Source organism: Pongo pygmaeus, chromosome 12, assembly GCF_028885625.2.
Source record: "Pongo pygmaeus isolate AG05252 chromosome 12, NHGRI_mPonPyg2-v2.0_pri, whole genome shotgun sequence".
In the NCBI taxonomy this organism is placed as follows: Eukaryota; Metazoa; Chordata; class Mammalia; order Primates; family Hominidae; genus Pongo; species Pongo pygmaeus.
The window spans coordinates 132,275,066-132,292,528 of record NC_072385.2 but is presented as its reverse complement, the minus strand read 5'-3'; the positions used below and the strand labels follow the sequence as shown (position 1 = coordinate 132,292,528).

Here is a 17,463-nt window from a genome sequence, read left to right as displayed (position 1 = left end):
ATCAGCAATGATCCCATCAAGTCCATCTGGCCAGAAATCCCTTCTCCTTGATGCTTCCCATGGGGAATTTTCCATCCACTGACACCAACCTGCTCCTTGGTTGTAAATCCCCACTTGTCCTCATTAGGGTTCGAGTTGAGTCCAGTCTCCCCGACTGCAGGAGCTCATTGCATGGCCCCTGGACCTCTTGGCCTGCCCACCTGCCCCCTTGAATAGTCTGATGTACCATCTTTAACAAGTGGTACATTTTTTCTCGAACAGTACCACGATTTCTTTCCATTCTCAGCTAAATAGTGCCTGTCCTAAATTCCATGTTCATCCAGTAGTTACTGAATGTCAAGTAGTATAGAATTTTTGTTATCTCACATGACCAAATCTCTATATTATATTTTAGACACTACCTTCTCTTTGGGAGAGACAGTGCCTAGACTTTGTAACATTAAGTGCTTCTTAATGTTACATTCTGCTTAGAATAACTGTACAGCTTTTTGCTCCAATCTTAATATTTAAGAGACCAACTCTCAGTGGCATTAGAATGTGTGTCTCTTGATGGCTTTTCTCGGGGATCTTATAGTAGATACTGTTCTTTTTCCTTTACTCTTCCAATTTAGAAAGAAGTGCTGCTGGATAGGTAGGAATGTTTCTCAGTGGGGCCACTTGCACTGCACGTGAGATGTCCTGAGAGGAGCCAGTGGCCCTGGAAAAGGAAGGTTTGCTTTCTAAGAGAAGCTCCAATGAGAACGTCACTGCTTTATGGCGCTAAGAGTCTCTAGATCCTTAATTTTGCCCATGGTGTCAAACTTTGCAAGGCTTAGAGCCTGACGTGAGTGATATTCCTGCCATTTCAGTGAGAAAGAGCATTTTGGAGAGAAGAGTAGCATCTCTACATACCTCCGATGAGAAGCATAATTGCCGGTGATATGTCCAGAACCATCACAGCCAGGCGTGGGGCACCTACAATAAAAAATGCAAATTGTGTTAAAATGGAAAGAAATAAAGTTCCCTGAACAATTAACTTTTTTTAATCCAAAAAGCAAACTAACTCTATTGCTTCACTTCCTACTTGAAAGAGGCTGAGTGGAGCCGGAAGCTCCCTCACGGAGCTGGAAGTCACTGTGGCCACACACACACCTTCCAGAGCACCGGGAGCTTCGTGGCTGCTCAGCTCCCCACAGTCTCTGGAGCAGACGCTGCGCTTTTGGTCCCTAGGCTGCTCATTCTAGAATCTGTATTCCCTCCTAACAGCCCACCTTTTCTCCCCTCATTCTTAAAGCTCAGCAGAGCCAGCAACCACAGGGCTTGTTACTGCACCAGCCCACACGTGAAGCAAGGCTCACACATGAACAGACATGCCGCGAGGTCTGAGAGAATGGTCTTAGTCTGAACTCAGACCCCAGCACTACAAAGGCACCCCTTCCACGGACTGGCCAGGGCTGCGGCCAGCCCGGGTGGCCCCAGGGAGCAGTGAGGGTAGTGACCCGCATCTGGACCCTGGGAATGCGGGCCGACCGTCTTTCCGATGACCACTGTGCACTGAGGCAGGTTTGATAGACCTTAAAATAGTTGTTACTCTTGAGCGACATGAAGAACATAAATCAGTTCAGATCCACCAGGTCAGTCAGTGGAGAGGCTCTGAACAGTTCATGAGGGCATACGCTCATCTGCTGAAGCCTACCGAGGCGACCCCATCCCGTTTCTTAATTAAGGTCTTGCCATTTCTCTAATCAGAGACTTTTTTTAAGAAAAAGAGCTTTATAATCACATTGCCCTCCGTATAACTTCTTAACTATGTTGTCTCAAGAATAATGAGATCGCACTGCAAACACATTTTCACTTGGAGCTATTTCAGTTGCATTTGCACCCACCATAAATGTAAAAATTAAGAAAAAATTCCCTTTTTTCCATTACATTTGTAATTCTCCAAAAATGAAAAGGAGAAAGCAACTTAGTGAGCAATATTACCCCTAGTAGGAAGCATCAAAGCATACTCCATGCCCCTTCCCACCTCAGTGAGTACCTGAATTCTTGTCAAGATCAAGAATCACGATTTAAAAATATTTTAATACACGTCTACTGCTCCTAGAGATTTCAATTTGCTTTCCATTCAGAAAGTCACTGTGGATAGGGTACTGGGGGCTGAGACCAGGACAGCAAAGTGCTTGCTTACAGGTGGGCTTTCTCAAGATCAGAGGAGAATGGCAGGGATTAGAGTGGAAACACATGAAATTGTCCACATTTTAAGTGTATGAATGTCATATTTTGACACTTGGATGTGTAAATGGTTTTCAGTACTCTCCTTTAGTCCTAAGAAAGGGAACAGAACTCTAGATCTCAGGGTATAGAAATGGATGTTTTCCATATCATATTAGAGGAAAAGTCTAATTTGTGACCTGCTCCCGGTGAGGGTCACTGAGTGAAGAAGCAGTAAAGGGTTCTTCCGTGTGCTCCCATCGCTGCTCTTTAGCCTAAAGGGAATTAGGGTTTTTAAAGGAGGAGTTTGAGGCAGAACAGTGATGAGGTATTTCAAACAGTGTCTGCATATCATGAGCACCAACTCCAAATCCAATTGTTAGACCTGATTTTTGTTCAAGTAACAGCTGTTCACATACACTTAAAGTTTGATCATAAGACTATTCAGTCAGTTGCTAAGTAATTATTGTCTAAAAATAAATTAAATGACTGAACTTAACTAGCTGGTTTTTCAAATGACACCTTATGTGGGTAAACTCCAAACCCATATGCTTACATAGGAAGACATTTGAAAGCAAGAAAAATCATTCTATCCAAGAGAAGCTAATCGTGGTGCATGTATCTGTATTAACAATGTATTAAGAAACAAATTTTTCCTACCAGCCACCAATACATACTTGGTATTACTTTTTGCTTAAGAAAAGAAAAAGATTCTTAAACTTTGTAATTCAAGTACATAGTGCATGTTTATTTAAAATTTATTTATTTTAATATGGCTAAACATTTTTGAGGTGTTCTTTTTTGTTGGGGCAGAAGGAAGTTGACTCTTCCGCTCAAATTTAAAGTGAGATATTATAGCCAAATAATTCAGTGAAAATCATATTTTTACTACCTATAAAAGTTTTTGTGGTAGTTTTTATGTGTTTAAATGTCATTTATGAAAGTATAATCCATTGTTTGATAAGAAAATATGTGTTTTAACCAGGGCCTGTGGCAACTTAATGTCCTGTTAAATACTTTTATTGCTTGGTTTATATGTCCTTCTTGTTACAGTAGAATATGCCTTTTAAAAAAGCTTATTAATAACACTTTCCCAATTTATATCTTAAAAATCTAAAAAACACTGGATTAATAAAATTTAGGAGGGTAGAATAAAATAATTGATGGCTCTTGCTGCATTTCTTGAGTGGGATGGGGCTGTTGGAGAACCTGAACTACTTTGAAAACATTAGGTCTCAGTATAAATACAACTCACAACTGCTAGCTTTAAGGGTGGCGGGGGGACTCTGTGTGGGTTTTGTTTTGTTTATTGATTAGTCTTTAAAGTAGGGCTTTTTTTGAGATTACTGGACCATCATTAAATGTGATTATGTAAAGAGATTAATGATACGTATGGAGGGCTCTACCCAAGCCCGCTAAATAAGCACTACTCAAGTGCAGACTGCAAGCTCAAATGTATCTGTGTTATGAGATTAATGGAAAATAGCAAGTGTGGTGCTGAAGTCTACACCAATGGGATTAGATGAGTGCTGTGCCCTTAATTTAAAAATCAAATTAGGTTTCAGTAAAAGAAGTTTTTAAAATGTCCTTTTTCATCATGAAAACAAAACTATATTGATTTAGCTCATTTTTAGAGCTTTCACTGTATTGAGGAAGAACAAAAATCATTGGAAAGAGGCTTTTCTCTCTTAAAAGGATTGTTCTTATTTCCAGGGTTTCGACTTGGGTGGGTGGGGCGTGCATCCCAGGCATGCCACCTGCTAGCCGTGTGAATGAATGTGGGGAAGCTGTTTGGCCTGAGAAGGCTCACAGTCCTCCTGGGCCTGACGTCGTCTCCTTCTCTTGAGACGCCTCTCCACCCACCTGCATAGGTTCCTGTGAACGCCACAGTTCAGGCTGCCCTCAACGTGCTCACTAGCGCCCAGAGTAGAGACATGCTGGAAACACTGGCTGTGTCTCCCTGAGATAACCAGCCCCCGGTTTTCGGGGGTAGTAATTCAGCTTTTCCGTCTTTAGGTGGTGCTTCTAGACCACATAAGGCAGCTCAGAATGGCTTTTCAAGGGTTCCTCCTTCCAACCGCTCTTGTATCCATTTTTATGTTACTGTTCAAGAATTTAAGGCTCTTTAAAAACTCATAGATTTACATACAAATTTCCTAGCTTTAAGAAATCTCAACATTAAAAAAATACAATGTTCTGAAGTCGATGGATGGGGAAGTGACTGTTCATCTAACAAAAGGGATCTTCGCCTCTCAAACGGGGTCAGCTCCAGGATCCTCGACAATAGGCGTGGCGTGAAATCGATTTACAAACATGCGATTTGTATCTGCCCATCTAGGAGCATGCCTTTTCCACGAAGGAAGCCCAGGTGGGACAATCAGCATCCCCCGTGGATAGAATCAGATGGCAGCCTGTGCTGCACAGCTTGGGTTTGGAAATGGCAGAAGAGATTGACTGGGTTTCCATGGAAACGGCCTCTCAGCTCCCTTTCAGGGAGAATCCGGCTCTCAGCGCTGCAGCACTCAGGCTGCTGGGGAGCAGAGTGGGGTTGGAAAGAGCACCACTCACCTAGCGCCCCGCTTGCTTTCCTGACAGTTACCACGAACAATAGCAGCAAGGCTATTTTAAGTTCCTGTAGATGGTTAAGGTGTAAACTTGCATTCAATAAAACGGTTGGTTATATATACATATGTATATATTTTCTTTTCTATTCCAAAGATACTATTGGTAAAAACAACTGGAGAAAGAAGATGATGAACAAATAATCTTGAAACCCACACGAGCTGCCCCACGGATATTTTCAAGACAAAAATATTCCTGATCTTGCTTCATCTCTGGTCATGGGTTTGCTTGAGATTAAGAATTTAAGAGAAAAAAAGAAAAAATAGGAAAAAGAATTTAAGAGAAAATAACTTTTGGTTGTACATATTACTATCTGGTTGAAAAAATTTGTCTTGTATAGACATTTAAGAATGGTGATGGAAAAATCATAATAAAATATTTTAAGCAGTATTTACATTACAGCCGACGTGCAGAATTCAGGCAAATTCTAAAAAAACCAAACAAAAACACCCAAGCAACAACAAGAAAACAAAAAGTAAAAGACAGGGACATTCATAAGCATTTGGAACTCTGACTTTAAGGCAAGAGCCCTTCTCAGGTAGAAACAGCTGTTCCTGTTGCTTTTGCAGATCTGAGGCATCTGAGGAACCCTTGGACTTGACCCCTTGGACTTGACCCCTTGTCCCCTTTGTGCTCCTGGCCTTGTCTTTACTATTCACCACCAAAGAAACAATCTCTGTGAGCCTGTGTAAGCAGCAGCATTGACCACATGTCCATGGAGGTCATAAGATGTGTCCGCTAACATAAAAGAAGAGCTCGAAATCTAGGCATTAAAATACGTCATCATAAAAAAATCATATTGTTTTCCATTGGTGCACATCATGCAGCTGGGACGCTCACCAACTGGCTTTTCAGATGCCCTCTGATGTGTGCTTCCCAGGACATAAACCCATTGCTGTGCTGATTCCCTCCCATTTACAAAACCACAACCTGAAGCAGGGTGGTGTACATGAAACAGCTGTGTCTACCGACTGAGGCTGTATTGTAGCCAGTTATTCATACGAATGTCTTGAAAGTGCTCCCACTAGGGTCTATCATCCCATCCTCTCTCTTTCAAAAGGAAATAGTATGGAAATTAAATAAACGCTTGCAGTTCTATTAAGCAAGGCATTGAAAGCACGACATGCTCTTCAGGATAGGGCTGCCTCTAGTTAAATGAATGCTCACAGTACAGCACATTTTACTGCCTAAACCCACTTTACATCAATGCTGTTAGAAAACAAGGCAGAGACTCCTGGAGACAGAGGCCAGGACAGAGCCCACAGCACAGACATTCATTGTCCAGGGGTCGGGACAAGCTGCCACGTGCTTTTGTTAGACACGTGTTGAACACCCAGAGTCAGTGAGGACAACCTCCGACCTTCACCTGCAGAGCAAGTGCACGTGGAGGCTCAGAGGCCACAGGCCTGGGAGGCAGGGTCTGGGGGTCCTCCCAGCCTGACTCAGCGTTTCACAGGAGCATGACCACGGGGCGAGACCCAGCCAGTCAGCAGGGCCTGGGAGTCCTCCCAGCGTGACTCAGCATCTTACAGGAGCATGACTGCGGGCCAAGACCCAGCCGGTCCACCACCATCTATCTCCAAATCAGTCTAAAGGGAGAACTACCTGGAAGAGACACACAATCTCTCATCTTGATTGAGTTAACTACTTATTTATTTATTTTTTTAAAAAGTCTTCTAAATGAAGGCTAAAAGGACTCCCAGAACGTTTCAGCTCTGTCTGGATTAATGATCTCTGAGGCTGCCTTCATCTAATTGAGTCATTCCTCAAAGGCTCCCCTGATTTTGAGCTCAGCAGCTAAAATGTACAGAACAACATTGAATATTTGGAGTAATAATGTAAATGTCAGATGGAGAGACTTTGAGTTCTTCTAAGAATTTCTCAGAGAGACCCTTTCATGTGTCTTTTTTCATTCCTTTGTTTCATGGTAGCTCTATCATGGAGACTTAAGTAGTAAAACACAAAATATGAAAAAATAGATTTTTTTCTTTATGTCCCGAATTAAAACAAAATAACAAAAAATGTATAATTAGGCCTTACCTATAGGAGAAAAACGTATTTGTAAATCAGAATGATTCTGGCCACATGAATAAGCCTTTGCCCCACTTACATGGAAATTTCAATTTTAAAACTTGTTTTTCGCCTAAACAGATCTGGTTCTAAAAATATGTATTGCTCTGAAGCACTAGAGACATGGTAAACAAAACTTTTTAAAATACATATTACTATTTTTTTTTTTTTTTAATTTGAGACAGAGTCTCACTCTGTTGCCCAGGCTGGAGTACAGTGGTGCAATCTTGGCCCACTGCAACCTCCTCCTCCCGGGTTCAAGCGATTCTCCTGTCTCAGCCTTCCCAGCAGCTGGGATTACGGATGTGCGCCACCATACCCAGCCAGTCTTTTGTATTTTTGTAGAGACGGGTTTCGCCATGTGGGCCAGGCTGGTCTCGAACTCCTGACCTCAAGTAATCTGCCCGCCTTGGCCTCCCAAAGTGCTCAGATTATGGGCGTGAGCCACCAAACCCAGCCTAAATATATAGTTTAATTTTGATTCTTATTGTGATATAAATGGGAAACAATAAAGAAATGTAGAGAAAGGCAAAATAAAGACATTTGAAATGGGAGAAAAAGGCTTGATACTCATTTTTAGTCTGCACAGGTGCAATTTTCTTTCCAAACAGAAAGAGACCAGGCTACTTAGGAGTAAACAGTTCAGAGCTGATCCTCTATATCCGACTGCTCCACATCCTCAGATTCAACCAATGAAAGATCAAAAATATTCAGAGAAAAATGATAAAAAACAATAAAAATAATACAAATTTAAAAAATACACTATAACAACTCCATCAATAGCATTTACTTTGTGTTAAGAATTGTATGTAATCCAGAGAAAGTTAAAATGCATGAAAGGATGCGTGCAGCTCGTAGCAGGGACAGGAGCCCCCTTGGATTTGGTATCCTCAAGGGTCCTGGAACCAACCCCCAGGGGACTCTGGGAAACAACTATCCTGTGTCACTTCTGGCCATTTCCTTAAAGAGATTACCTAAAATTCAAGGAAAGGCAATTCTTGTAAATCACTCTGCAGTTTGTAAGACATTCAGTGATTTTGTCTTCTTTTGGAATTCCATGTGAAGTATGCGTATTTTGCACTTTCTCCCATGCTAATACAGCAGTGTAGGATCCCGCATGGGACTTTGATATTTTCCAAGCCACCTTTTGCTACCTTCTCCCGGGTGGAGTCTCCGCTGCCTCCCCCATAGGCACCTCAGCCTCCCTGCCCGGTGCCCTCTCCGAATTCCCTTTCCCAAAGCCTCTCATTAGGAAAGGGTGCGGCGGCATGCCTGCTACTTAGAAGTACCAGATACTGCAAGAGTGCTGCACACACATCCTGACAGCCTGGGGGAAGGTGCTCTTCTCACTAAGCTTCAGCCACTCTGGGTCTCCCGGGAGCCTTTGTCCCTGAGATTCTTAGAGGGTCTCCCATTCTGCTTGGTTTCCTGAAAGTGAGGGTGTTTTTTACAAAATGATGTCTAGGATATTCCAGTATTAGGAAAACCTACACATTTCAAAGTGTGAAGTAGACTTATCTATATTAGTGGCATTTAGGTGGAATGCTTGCTTTCTGATATATGTTACCTGTAAACACAAAACACCTTTCTTTCTTTTGGTTCCCAGCACTTTTCTTTTTAAATTACACTAGAAAATAACAAAAAATACATGGGAAATAATTTTAAAAGTACCCTTATCATAATTTTTTAAAAATTTCTTTTTCATGACGCAGATAAGATTTTGGAATGGGCTAGTCCCCAGGTTGCTCAGAACGTGCAAGGGTCATCATGCAAATGAAACACCAAAGTTCTGGTTGTAGGGCCTTGTGGCTGAGAGTGTCCAAGAACTGTGAGGTTATGGCAGGCAAAATAGCAACTGGGCGGATGAAGAAGCATTATTCGTTCTATCATGCCCAATAACTGTAGTAACCAGAACACACCTAAGTTTATCTGGAGGACATGCAGATGGTATCACCCTCTGATCAGCGGGAATATTGGCCAGCGGATTTACACTGTGGCTTGCGGCTCCAGTGCCTATATTAGCACTGGGTCAGCCTCTCACCTGCACCACGTCCCATCCAGCCGCCCTGCCCCCTGGCCCTGGTGCCCGGATGCCCTGGAGGACGCACGCATGCTGCCCCAGCTTTGGGGACAGCGCGCCGGATGAGAAGGGCTCTGGGAAAGTGGACCCGGGCAGCGCTGGTGACAGGTCTGGCCCCACTCCCGGGCTTGTTTTCTGGGGACTCTCTCGCTGCGGTTTGGCTGTTTGGGGAGCACCCAGGGGCTGCCACGGCAGCGTCACTGTCCATGCTGCATGCAGTTTGTCTGTTTCCCAACCATGCAGCCTAGGAATCTTCACTTATCCCTCCGTGTTGATCATGCTGCCCTTGTTGCCAACACTGCGAACCGCTGCAGGGCCGAAAGGTGCCCCAAGTACATCCAGCAACAGGCTCCTGTCCAGTGCGGCACAACGTACCTAGCACATCCTGACGTCCCATTCACTTAACGGGATGTGTCCATGGGAACTGCTGCCAGAGCACATGCACGTCCAGCAGCAGTGGAGCGGCTAAGCAAGAGGCTGGGGCAGCCGGAGCCAGTATTGGGGTTGGACTCGGAGGACCCATGCAAAAAAAAAAATACAAAAGGTGACTGGTGCAGCTGACGCAAGGCAACAGAAACACCACCCCAGCCTCTCGCCCTCGCGTGGAAGAGTGAGTTTCATCTAGGGCCTGATGTATTCAACCACACGCTCGGGATGCAGGTGGGGCCCCCAGTTCCACATGCAAAGGGACCTCACTCAGGGCTGGGATGCTGGGGCCTGGGGTCGCAAGAGAGGTACTCACCTCGAGTTGATTACATTGAGCTCTAAGGCAGCTAATACCATTTATATGTAGTAAAAACATGTTTTAAAATACATTTTATGCAGGTTGTTGCAGGGAATTCCTTCCGGGCGGTGGGATCCGGGATGAGATGTGTAAGACTGAGCATCTCTACCTTACTCTCTACACAGCCATTATTAGATGGTCTGGAGATGCTTTCACAAACAGTCCTTCGTCCTTATCACTCTCAGAGGCAAGGACTGTCTGTCCCTTAGGGTAAGGAACCTGCTGTGGGATGAGGAGTCATTCATCCTGGAGGGTTAATGGTGGGGGCTGGGAGCGGTTCTTTGCAAGGGCTACTGCCTTGACAACACCAATTTTCCAACACCAAGAACCCACTGGATTGCCTGTGAGACCAAGATGGAGGATCCACCACCACCACGGCGACCACGCTCATGGCCAGCACCACCACTGCTCACCTCACACACACACACTTGTGCATACACACTCGCTCCTAGCCCCAGAGGGCACAGAGGGAAGCGGCAACAATGGACAAAAACTCAACACAGCTCAGACATTGTTTTTTAAATCTGAGGACCCTGAGGCTCTGAGGAACTGAAAGACCCACTCTGCGGGGTCAGACACAGACTCCTGTGTGTGCCTGGAGGGGTCCTGAGGATAGCGCCTTCTTCCACTGCTGAACCCGGGCATGGGGACGGCCACTTCCTATCTCCCTCCAGGAGGGTTTAGACTTCTTTTCAGTTACATAAGGGAGTTTCAGAGAATTTAAAAGCAGATCAGTTTCCAAAAGCTGGTAGACTTCAGCTTGCCTTAGGAAAGGCAGGTCTTCCAGGACAGGAGAAAGGAAGGGTTTCTAGAGTCACCTACACAGGAGGGGATGTACATGTTTTTCCTTTTTAGCAGAAATGTTGATCCTCATCTTTTACATTCGTGTTATTTTTGTGCTATTTTTTCTTGTTTGCCTGGTTTGTGAATCTTTTTTTTTTTTTTTTTTTTTATAGCCCTTAACTTGTCTCAGAGGGAAAAGAGTTTGTATTCTAATCGGGGTTTGGGGGGGTGTTAAAGACGCTGTGCTCTGCCTGCAGCCTGTGTAATCCTAGCTCTGCCTGCAGCCTGTGTAATGCTGGATCCCCCTGCAGCCTGTGTAATCCTGGATCCTCCTGCAGCCTGTGTAATCCTAGATCCTCCTGCAGCCTGTGTAATCCTGGATCGGCCTGCAGCCTGTGTAATCCTGGATCCGCCTGCAGCCTGTGTAATCCTGGATCCTGCACCCTGTGTAATCCTAGATCTGACTGCAGCCTGTGTAATCCTAGATCTGCCTGCAGCCTGTGTAATCCTGGATCCTCCTGCAGCCTGTGTAATCCTGGATCCCCCTGCAGCCTGTGTAATCCTGGATCCCCCTGCAGCCTGTGTAATCCTGGATCCCCCTGCAGCCTGTGTAATCCTGGATCCTCCTGCAGCCTGTGTAATCCTGGATCCGCCTGCAGCCTGTGTAATCCTGGATCCTCCTGCAGCCTATGTAATCCTAGATCCTCCTGCAGCCTGTGTAATCCTGGATCGGCCTGCAGCCTGTGTAATCCTGGATCCTCCTGCACCCTGTGTAATCCTGGATCCTCCTGCACCCTGTGTAATCCTAGATCTGACTGCAGCCTGTGTAATCCTAGATCTGCCTGCAGCCTGTGTAATCCTGGATCCTCCTGCAGCCTGTGTAATCCTAGATCCGCCTGCAGCCTGTGTAATCCTGGATCTGCCTGCAGCCTGTGTAATCCTAGATCCGCCTGCAGCCTGTGTAATCCTGGAATTCACTGAGATTTTTCACACTCGGGGGTCACTTGATGTTTTCTCTTTCTTCCTTCCAAATTCTGCCTCTTGCCCCTATCCTCTTGTTTATAAGTATGATTTTTAAACTTTTTTGGGGTTTATTTTCTCCTCTTTCAGCCTCTTATTTTACAAAAAATGGAACATATTCTTCCTTGCTACCACGGAATCTGCCTTTTCCCTCATTTCAAACCTTGTTTCATTTGTCAAATTTGCAAATTATTTCACAGACTTAATTTTTCAAGAGGTTTTTTAAAAAAAAATCAAAAAATCTTTATTTTGCAGGCAAGGAAACATATGTAAAGAGTTAAGTACCTTTAAGGTCAACAAGGAGCAACAAAGCTGAGATTACAGGAACCATCTCTTACCTTCTGGTGTGTTTAGACTGCACTAAACTCTTCTTACCTGTTCCCTTGTTATCAATAATGCCCACCCCCCAAATCTAGAATCTATCATGTGATCTATGGGGTGAGCTCATTTGTTCCTCTTTGTGCTTTTTATTGATTGGTTCACATGGACTTTCCAGGTCATATAAAATTGAGAAGATTGAAGAAGATTCTAGGAAAGAAAATAAAATGTATCTAGACTTCTGTGTCAGGAAGTAGCCATCCATAGCAGTTGCTAAAAATTACACTGTTCTCTGCTTCTCATGTCTTCCCTCTGGTTACAAAGAGGGCCAAGGAGGGCAGAGAGAGAGGTTGGTGCACCTGCTGCAAATGCTGCAGGGATGTGGCTGTCTCATGTTCTGGCTCTGGAATCGGTGATGTGTGTTCCCCGGGGAAAGACGAGAATTGGCTGAATGGACAGGGGAGAGGGAAAATCAAGAAGGAGAGAGGTGAGTGGGGAAGATGGGAGGAGAAGAAGAAGGGAGGAGGAGAGGAGAGGAGGAGCTGCTGCAGGTGCATTACAAATACACCACAGATCCTGGAGACTCTGGTGTCCAACAGGAGGCTCACAACACTGGCATGATCCAGGAGGCCAGGGATACAGGGCTGGCCCAGATGGACACTGGGAATGGTAGCGTGTCCAGATGTGAGATGCTGGGCACCCCATGGAGATGGTGCTAGCTTTGGGGCTCAATCCCTGCTCTGACCTCTTGGAGAGAAAAACAGGGCCTGCTTCCTTGAGGCTCTCAACTTTCTATTGGGTGCCTTAACCAAAGATCCCTAACTCAGGAGAACTGAGTGTGGAGTGTGCTGTTTTCACGGATCCTGTGGCCTTTGGGACTACGAGCCAAGGTGCTGCCAGCACCTCAGTCCACGCTGGCCACCTGCAGGAGAAGCACAGGCCCTCTCCCATCTGGAATCTGTTTCAAAAGTAAGTTGGGGAAAGTAGGCTGGATGAAAAAAATGAAGATGTGCTTACAAGAGCAAAACAACAAGAAAACTGCGATCCACCCAAGGGTGAGAAGACTGAGCTCAGATGTGTTGAGATTCCGACATTCATCCCCACAGACGTCCTTTCACATGATGCCAAGGCAGCGTGACAGCCACGCTTGCAGAGTACCGTCCCGCTCCAGCCTGACCCCCAGGAGGATAGAAACGGTATGTCCTGCTCCAGCCGGACTCCCAGGAGGATAGAAACGGCATGTCCCGCTTCAGCCCTACCCCCGGAAGGATAGAAACGGTATGTGCCAATTGTATTCCGACAGTGGCGGCGACAGTGGAAGGACTTGAACCATGTCACTTGAGAGACAAAAAAAGGGGGGGCATTTGGGGATATTTGGGGGGGTAGTTAGCTCAGAGAAGAGAAGACTCGAGGGACACAAATGACTGCTTTAAAATAGATGGGAAGTAAATGTCATGAGGCAGAAAGAAATCTTGTTCTGAACATTCATGTCTCGGGACTCCCTCTCGGAAGGAGCCTCTAACCATGGTTGGCGGAGGAAAGAACAGCTGCCCTGGGTGGTGGAGCTCGCCCTCACGGGAGGAGCTCAAGGACCACTGGGGTCCGCTGAGAAGTGCAGGGAGCGTCACAAGGTGGCTGGATGGGAGCCTGCCACTGGTCTTCATGCCCCCAGGGCTGCAGCTGCAGGTTTTCTTCACAGCCTGACATGGCCCAGGCGGGTGGTGAGGGGCCGGGCCGTGCCTTCCCTCTGGGAAACAAAGATGCCTCTTCAGGGAATTCCAGGAGGCTTCCATGGCTCTTCGGGGACAGGATGCTCGGGGGGGGCAACTCTAGTGTGAGGACCATATGGTGCGAGGTCCTCCCTAACATGCAGAAAGAAGGCCCCCAGCAGACCTGGCAGGTCCGGGGCCTTCTGGAAACCCCTGCCATGGGCTGCACCCTCCATGGAGTCTCCGCAGCCCTCCCTGCCATGGGCGCATCCAGTCTCCAGCAGGCCCTCTACAGTCTTGCCGCTTCCTCCCTGCCAGTTCTGGCCTTCCCAGCTTCAGCTGGGCATGTGCTGACCTCGTGTCCCCAGCCCTGTCTGTCCTATTGGCTCCTGTTCAACATGGGGCCCCACAGAAGGTTTGCTAGACACTCCCCAGGGGAGAGCTGGCCCTGTCCCCCAGTCGCCGTCCCCAGGCTGAGCTCCCGCTTTGCCTCCTGCGCAGAGCTGTCTCTGTGTTCGGGCATCTCGTTTATTCAGGGTTTGGGAGGGCAGGGCTGAGCCCTGATGGGAGACACGGGTGCCCCTCCACAGGTGAAGCTCCCCTCCACAACATCTCTGCCCTCAACGTCTCCCAGAACAGAAGGAGGTATGGGAGGTTCATGGCCCCTGCTTGAAGCCCCCTCAGCAGCCACTTCGGGGCAGCCTTCATGCTCTACAGGTTCTGAGGAGCCAGCCACATGCCAGGCTGTCAGAGCTGGTGAAGGATGGTGGCTGCTGCCAGAGGGGTCGGCCTGTTCTGAGTGTCTTTCCTGGCTCTCAGCTGGGAGCCGCAGCTCAACCTGGCTTAGTTGTGCCCGATTGCTGAGCTTCCACTCTATTTAGGCTCTGGCTTTTCCTGTCACCAGGCTTCTGCCAGAGGCTGCTGCTCTATGGGCCCCAGGGTGCTGTCTCCACCAGGCACTCTGTGGGGAGGCGGGGGAAGGGCACCTGTGTGGGTGTCAGCATGCTAACCCTCCAGGCTACAGCATCTGCCCCGGGCTACGGGCTCCCTGGGCATCTGTGTGAACTGGGCTGGGGGCTGGGGGACTCAGCGCCTGCTTTGGGGGAAGGTACAGACAAAGGTGGGACCTGCACTGGACGTGACAGGCGGCTGACGGGGCTGAGGGACACCCCCTCCAGCCCAGCTGCTTGCACACCTGGCCAGCAGCCCTGCTCCTGTGGCCCTGTGGGGTTCCTGCGGGCTTTGAGGCTGAGGCACTCAGGGGTGCGGCCAAAGAGCCCCGGAGTCAGCGAGCCAGACCGGGTTTGGCCTGAGGCTCTGCCATTCCCTTGGTGTGGCGTGTGTTCAGAACAAGTCCCTGAACCTTTCTGAGCCTTAGTTTCTGCATCTGTAAAACAGGAAAAATAATGCCCGCCTGCATCGTTAGGATCCTTGTGAGGACTAAAGAACTAAATAAAATGCAGAGAATTTTAGCTCCCCCTCCTTGTTTTTCTTTTTCTTTTTTTTAAAGCAGCTAGGCCAGGTTACAGAGGTCCCGGATCTCCTGGAGGCTGGCAGCCTTCTTTTGTGTGGTGGTGCAGGTGATCACATAGGGACTAGTGAACTTTCACAGGGTTAGCAAGAAGGCCTGTGAGCTCTGCAGGGGTGGGTAAGAAGAGCCAGCACTTAGTACATGCTCAGTACACAAGGCGCATGGTGGGTTAGACGACCCCATGAGAAGAGCCAACAGCACTGTTTACGACATCTTCCTCCACACGCTGCCTGCTCACTTGCTGTTCCCATCAGTCCCCTGAGCAAGAGGCTACTGCCGCCATCCCTGTTTCAGATGAAATAGGCACAGGCATTCAGGAATTTGCCCATGGCGAGGAGGGGGCTTTGAACCCAAGCTGTCCCACCTCAGAGGCACTGGGTTTAGCCTCCGAGCTACAGTGTCTAAGGGCCATCTGTGACAGCGCTGCAGCAGAGGCGGACTGAAAGGTGTGAAAGGAAGTTGCCTGCCACGGAGCAGCTCGAAGTGTGCATCCAGGAGGCGGCCTGGGGATGCCTCGTGGGAAGAAGTACGGGCCAGATGGAAGCAGGTAGGTCAAGCCGAGGTGGAGACCATGGCCAAGGGGATCTTTTTTATAAATAAGGAAGACCACTTACAACAAAGGTCAGAGCTAGGGAGAGTCAGGACCATGGGGTGTTGTGAGTGGACAAAGGATGAAGGCTCCACAGACACCTCTGGCCCCGTCGCCTGCTGCCCACAGCTTCCATAGGTGCGGATCATGATGGCCTTACAAAGATGAGAGAGAGAGGCAGATGGAGAGAGAGGCAGTCAGAGAGAGAGGGGGAAGGAGAGAGAAGGAGGCAGGCAGAGAGAGACAGTGCGAGAGAGAGAGGCAGAGAGAGAGAGAGGGAGGAGACAGGCAGGCAGAGAGAGAGGGGGAGAGAGAGAGTTGAGAGGAGAGAGAGAGGCAAGGAGAGAGGGAGAGGGAAGGGGGAGAGAGAGAGACAGAGAAGAGGGGAGAGAGAGAGAGGGGCGGGGGAGAGAGAGAGGCCGACAGAGAGGGAAGGCAGAGAGAGATGGGCAGAGAAAGAGAGAGGGAGAGGGTGAGAGAGAGAGGGGCAGGCAGAGAGTGAGAGGGTGGGGAAAGGGAGGGAGAGAGAAACAGAAAGAGAGAGAGAGGGAGGAGAGAGAGAGAGTAAAGCAGGCAGCTAGAGAAGGATGGGGGAGAGAGGGGAGGGGCAGCCAGGGAGAGAGGGTTCGGGGAGAGAGGGAGGGAGGAAGGGAGAGAGAGAGAAGGAGAGAGGGAGGGAGAGAGACAGAGTCTTGCTCACAGCAAGCACAGAGTGGGGCAGTGCCAGGGAAGCAGCTTCAGCCCCAGGAAGTCACTGAGTGGAGAGAAGGGTGCAGGGTGAGGGGGCCTGTCAGGGAGACCTTGGGCGAAAGTGTGGATGAAGGTGGGCCTTGCCGGGAAGTGAACCGAGGGTCGCACATGGGACTCAGGCTATGAGCATCTTTCAGAGGCCCCATTGTCTTGGCTCTCACCCCTGTGCCCCACAGCCCCATTTCCTCCTGCCTATCCCATGTCTCATCCCTGGAGGTTGGGTTCAGATGTCTGGCAGGTTTTCCTGCACTACTAATCACCAACTTGAGTCCAAAGTCCTCATCTTCAGTCTCAAGGGTGTTCCTTGCCTCTGGCTGGGGAGAGGAAGTTCATCTGTCAGAGGAGGATTAGGAGAAAGTCAAGTCCGTGAATGGCAGATGCCAAGAGTGGTCCTGGCAGCCATGTTCACAGGTTTCTGGGGGCGGGGGACCTCGGGGCGCTCCCTGGCTCTCCTCCAGGGAGGACGTAGGCTGCATATGGCTCCGTCTGCAGTTCCCCCTCATGGCAGTCTGGATGCAATGAAAGTTTGCTGATTAGATATAGATATGCTCATTAATGTGACTAAGTAGATGAAGGTCATTGTTCACACATTACCTTCATTACATTAGCTATTCTCCATTGTTTCCCCAAAACTGTTCCAAATAAAAGAACATGTTATGGCGGGAGGGTGGGGCTGCTGACTGTGGCAAATTTCATATTAGACATATCTATCTTTATTTAGTAAACCTTCCATAGGAAGCAACTTTGGCTCTGTGCTTTTCTTTCTTTCCTTTTTTTTTTTTTTTTTTTTTTTTTTTACACAGTCCTGCTCTGTCACCAGGCTGGAGTGCAGTGGCGTGATCTTGGCTCACTGCTACCTCCGCCTCCTGGGTTCAGGTGATTCCCCTGCCTCAGCCTCCCGAGTAGCTGGGACTACAGGCGTGCACCACCATGCCCAACTTTTGTATTTTTAGTAGAGACAGGGTTTCACCAGGTGGGCCAGGCTGGTTTTGAACTCCTGACCTCAGGTGATCTGCC

The 17,463-nt window shown here is 47.8% G+C and overlaps 1 protein-coding gene across 13 annotated transcripts in view; it reads right to left on the bottom strand.

Annotated features, from left to right (window-relative positions):
- MYT1L (myelin transcription factor 1 like) overlaps nucleotides 1-17,463 on the bottom strand; it is a 545,798-nt gene that overhangs the window by 62,614 nt on the left and 465,721 nt on the right. For all 13 annotated transcript variants that reach the window (XM_054475542.2, XM_054475556.2, XM_063649009.1 and 10 more), the window contains one exon: nucleotides 892-954. In XM_054475542.2, the coding sequence (XP_054331517.1) occupies nucleotides 892-954 (63 nt within the window). The remainder of the gene's footprint in view (nucleotides 1-891; nucleotides 955-17,463) is intronic.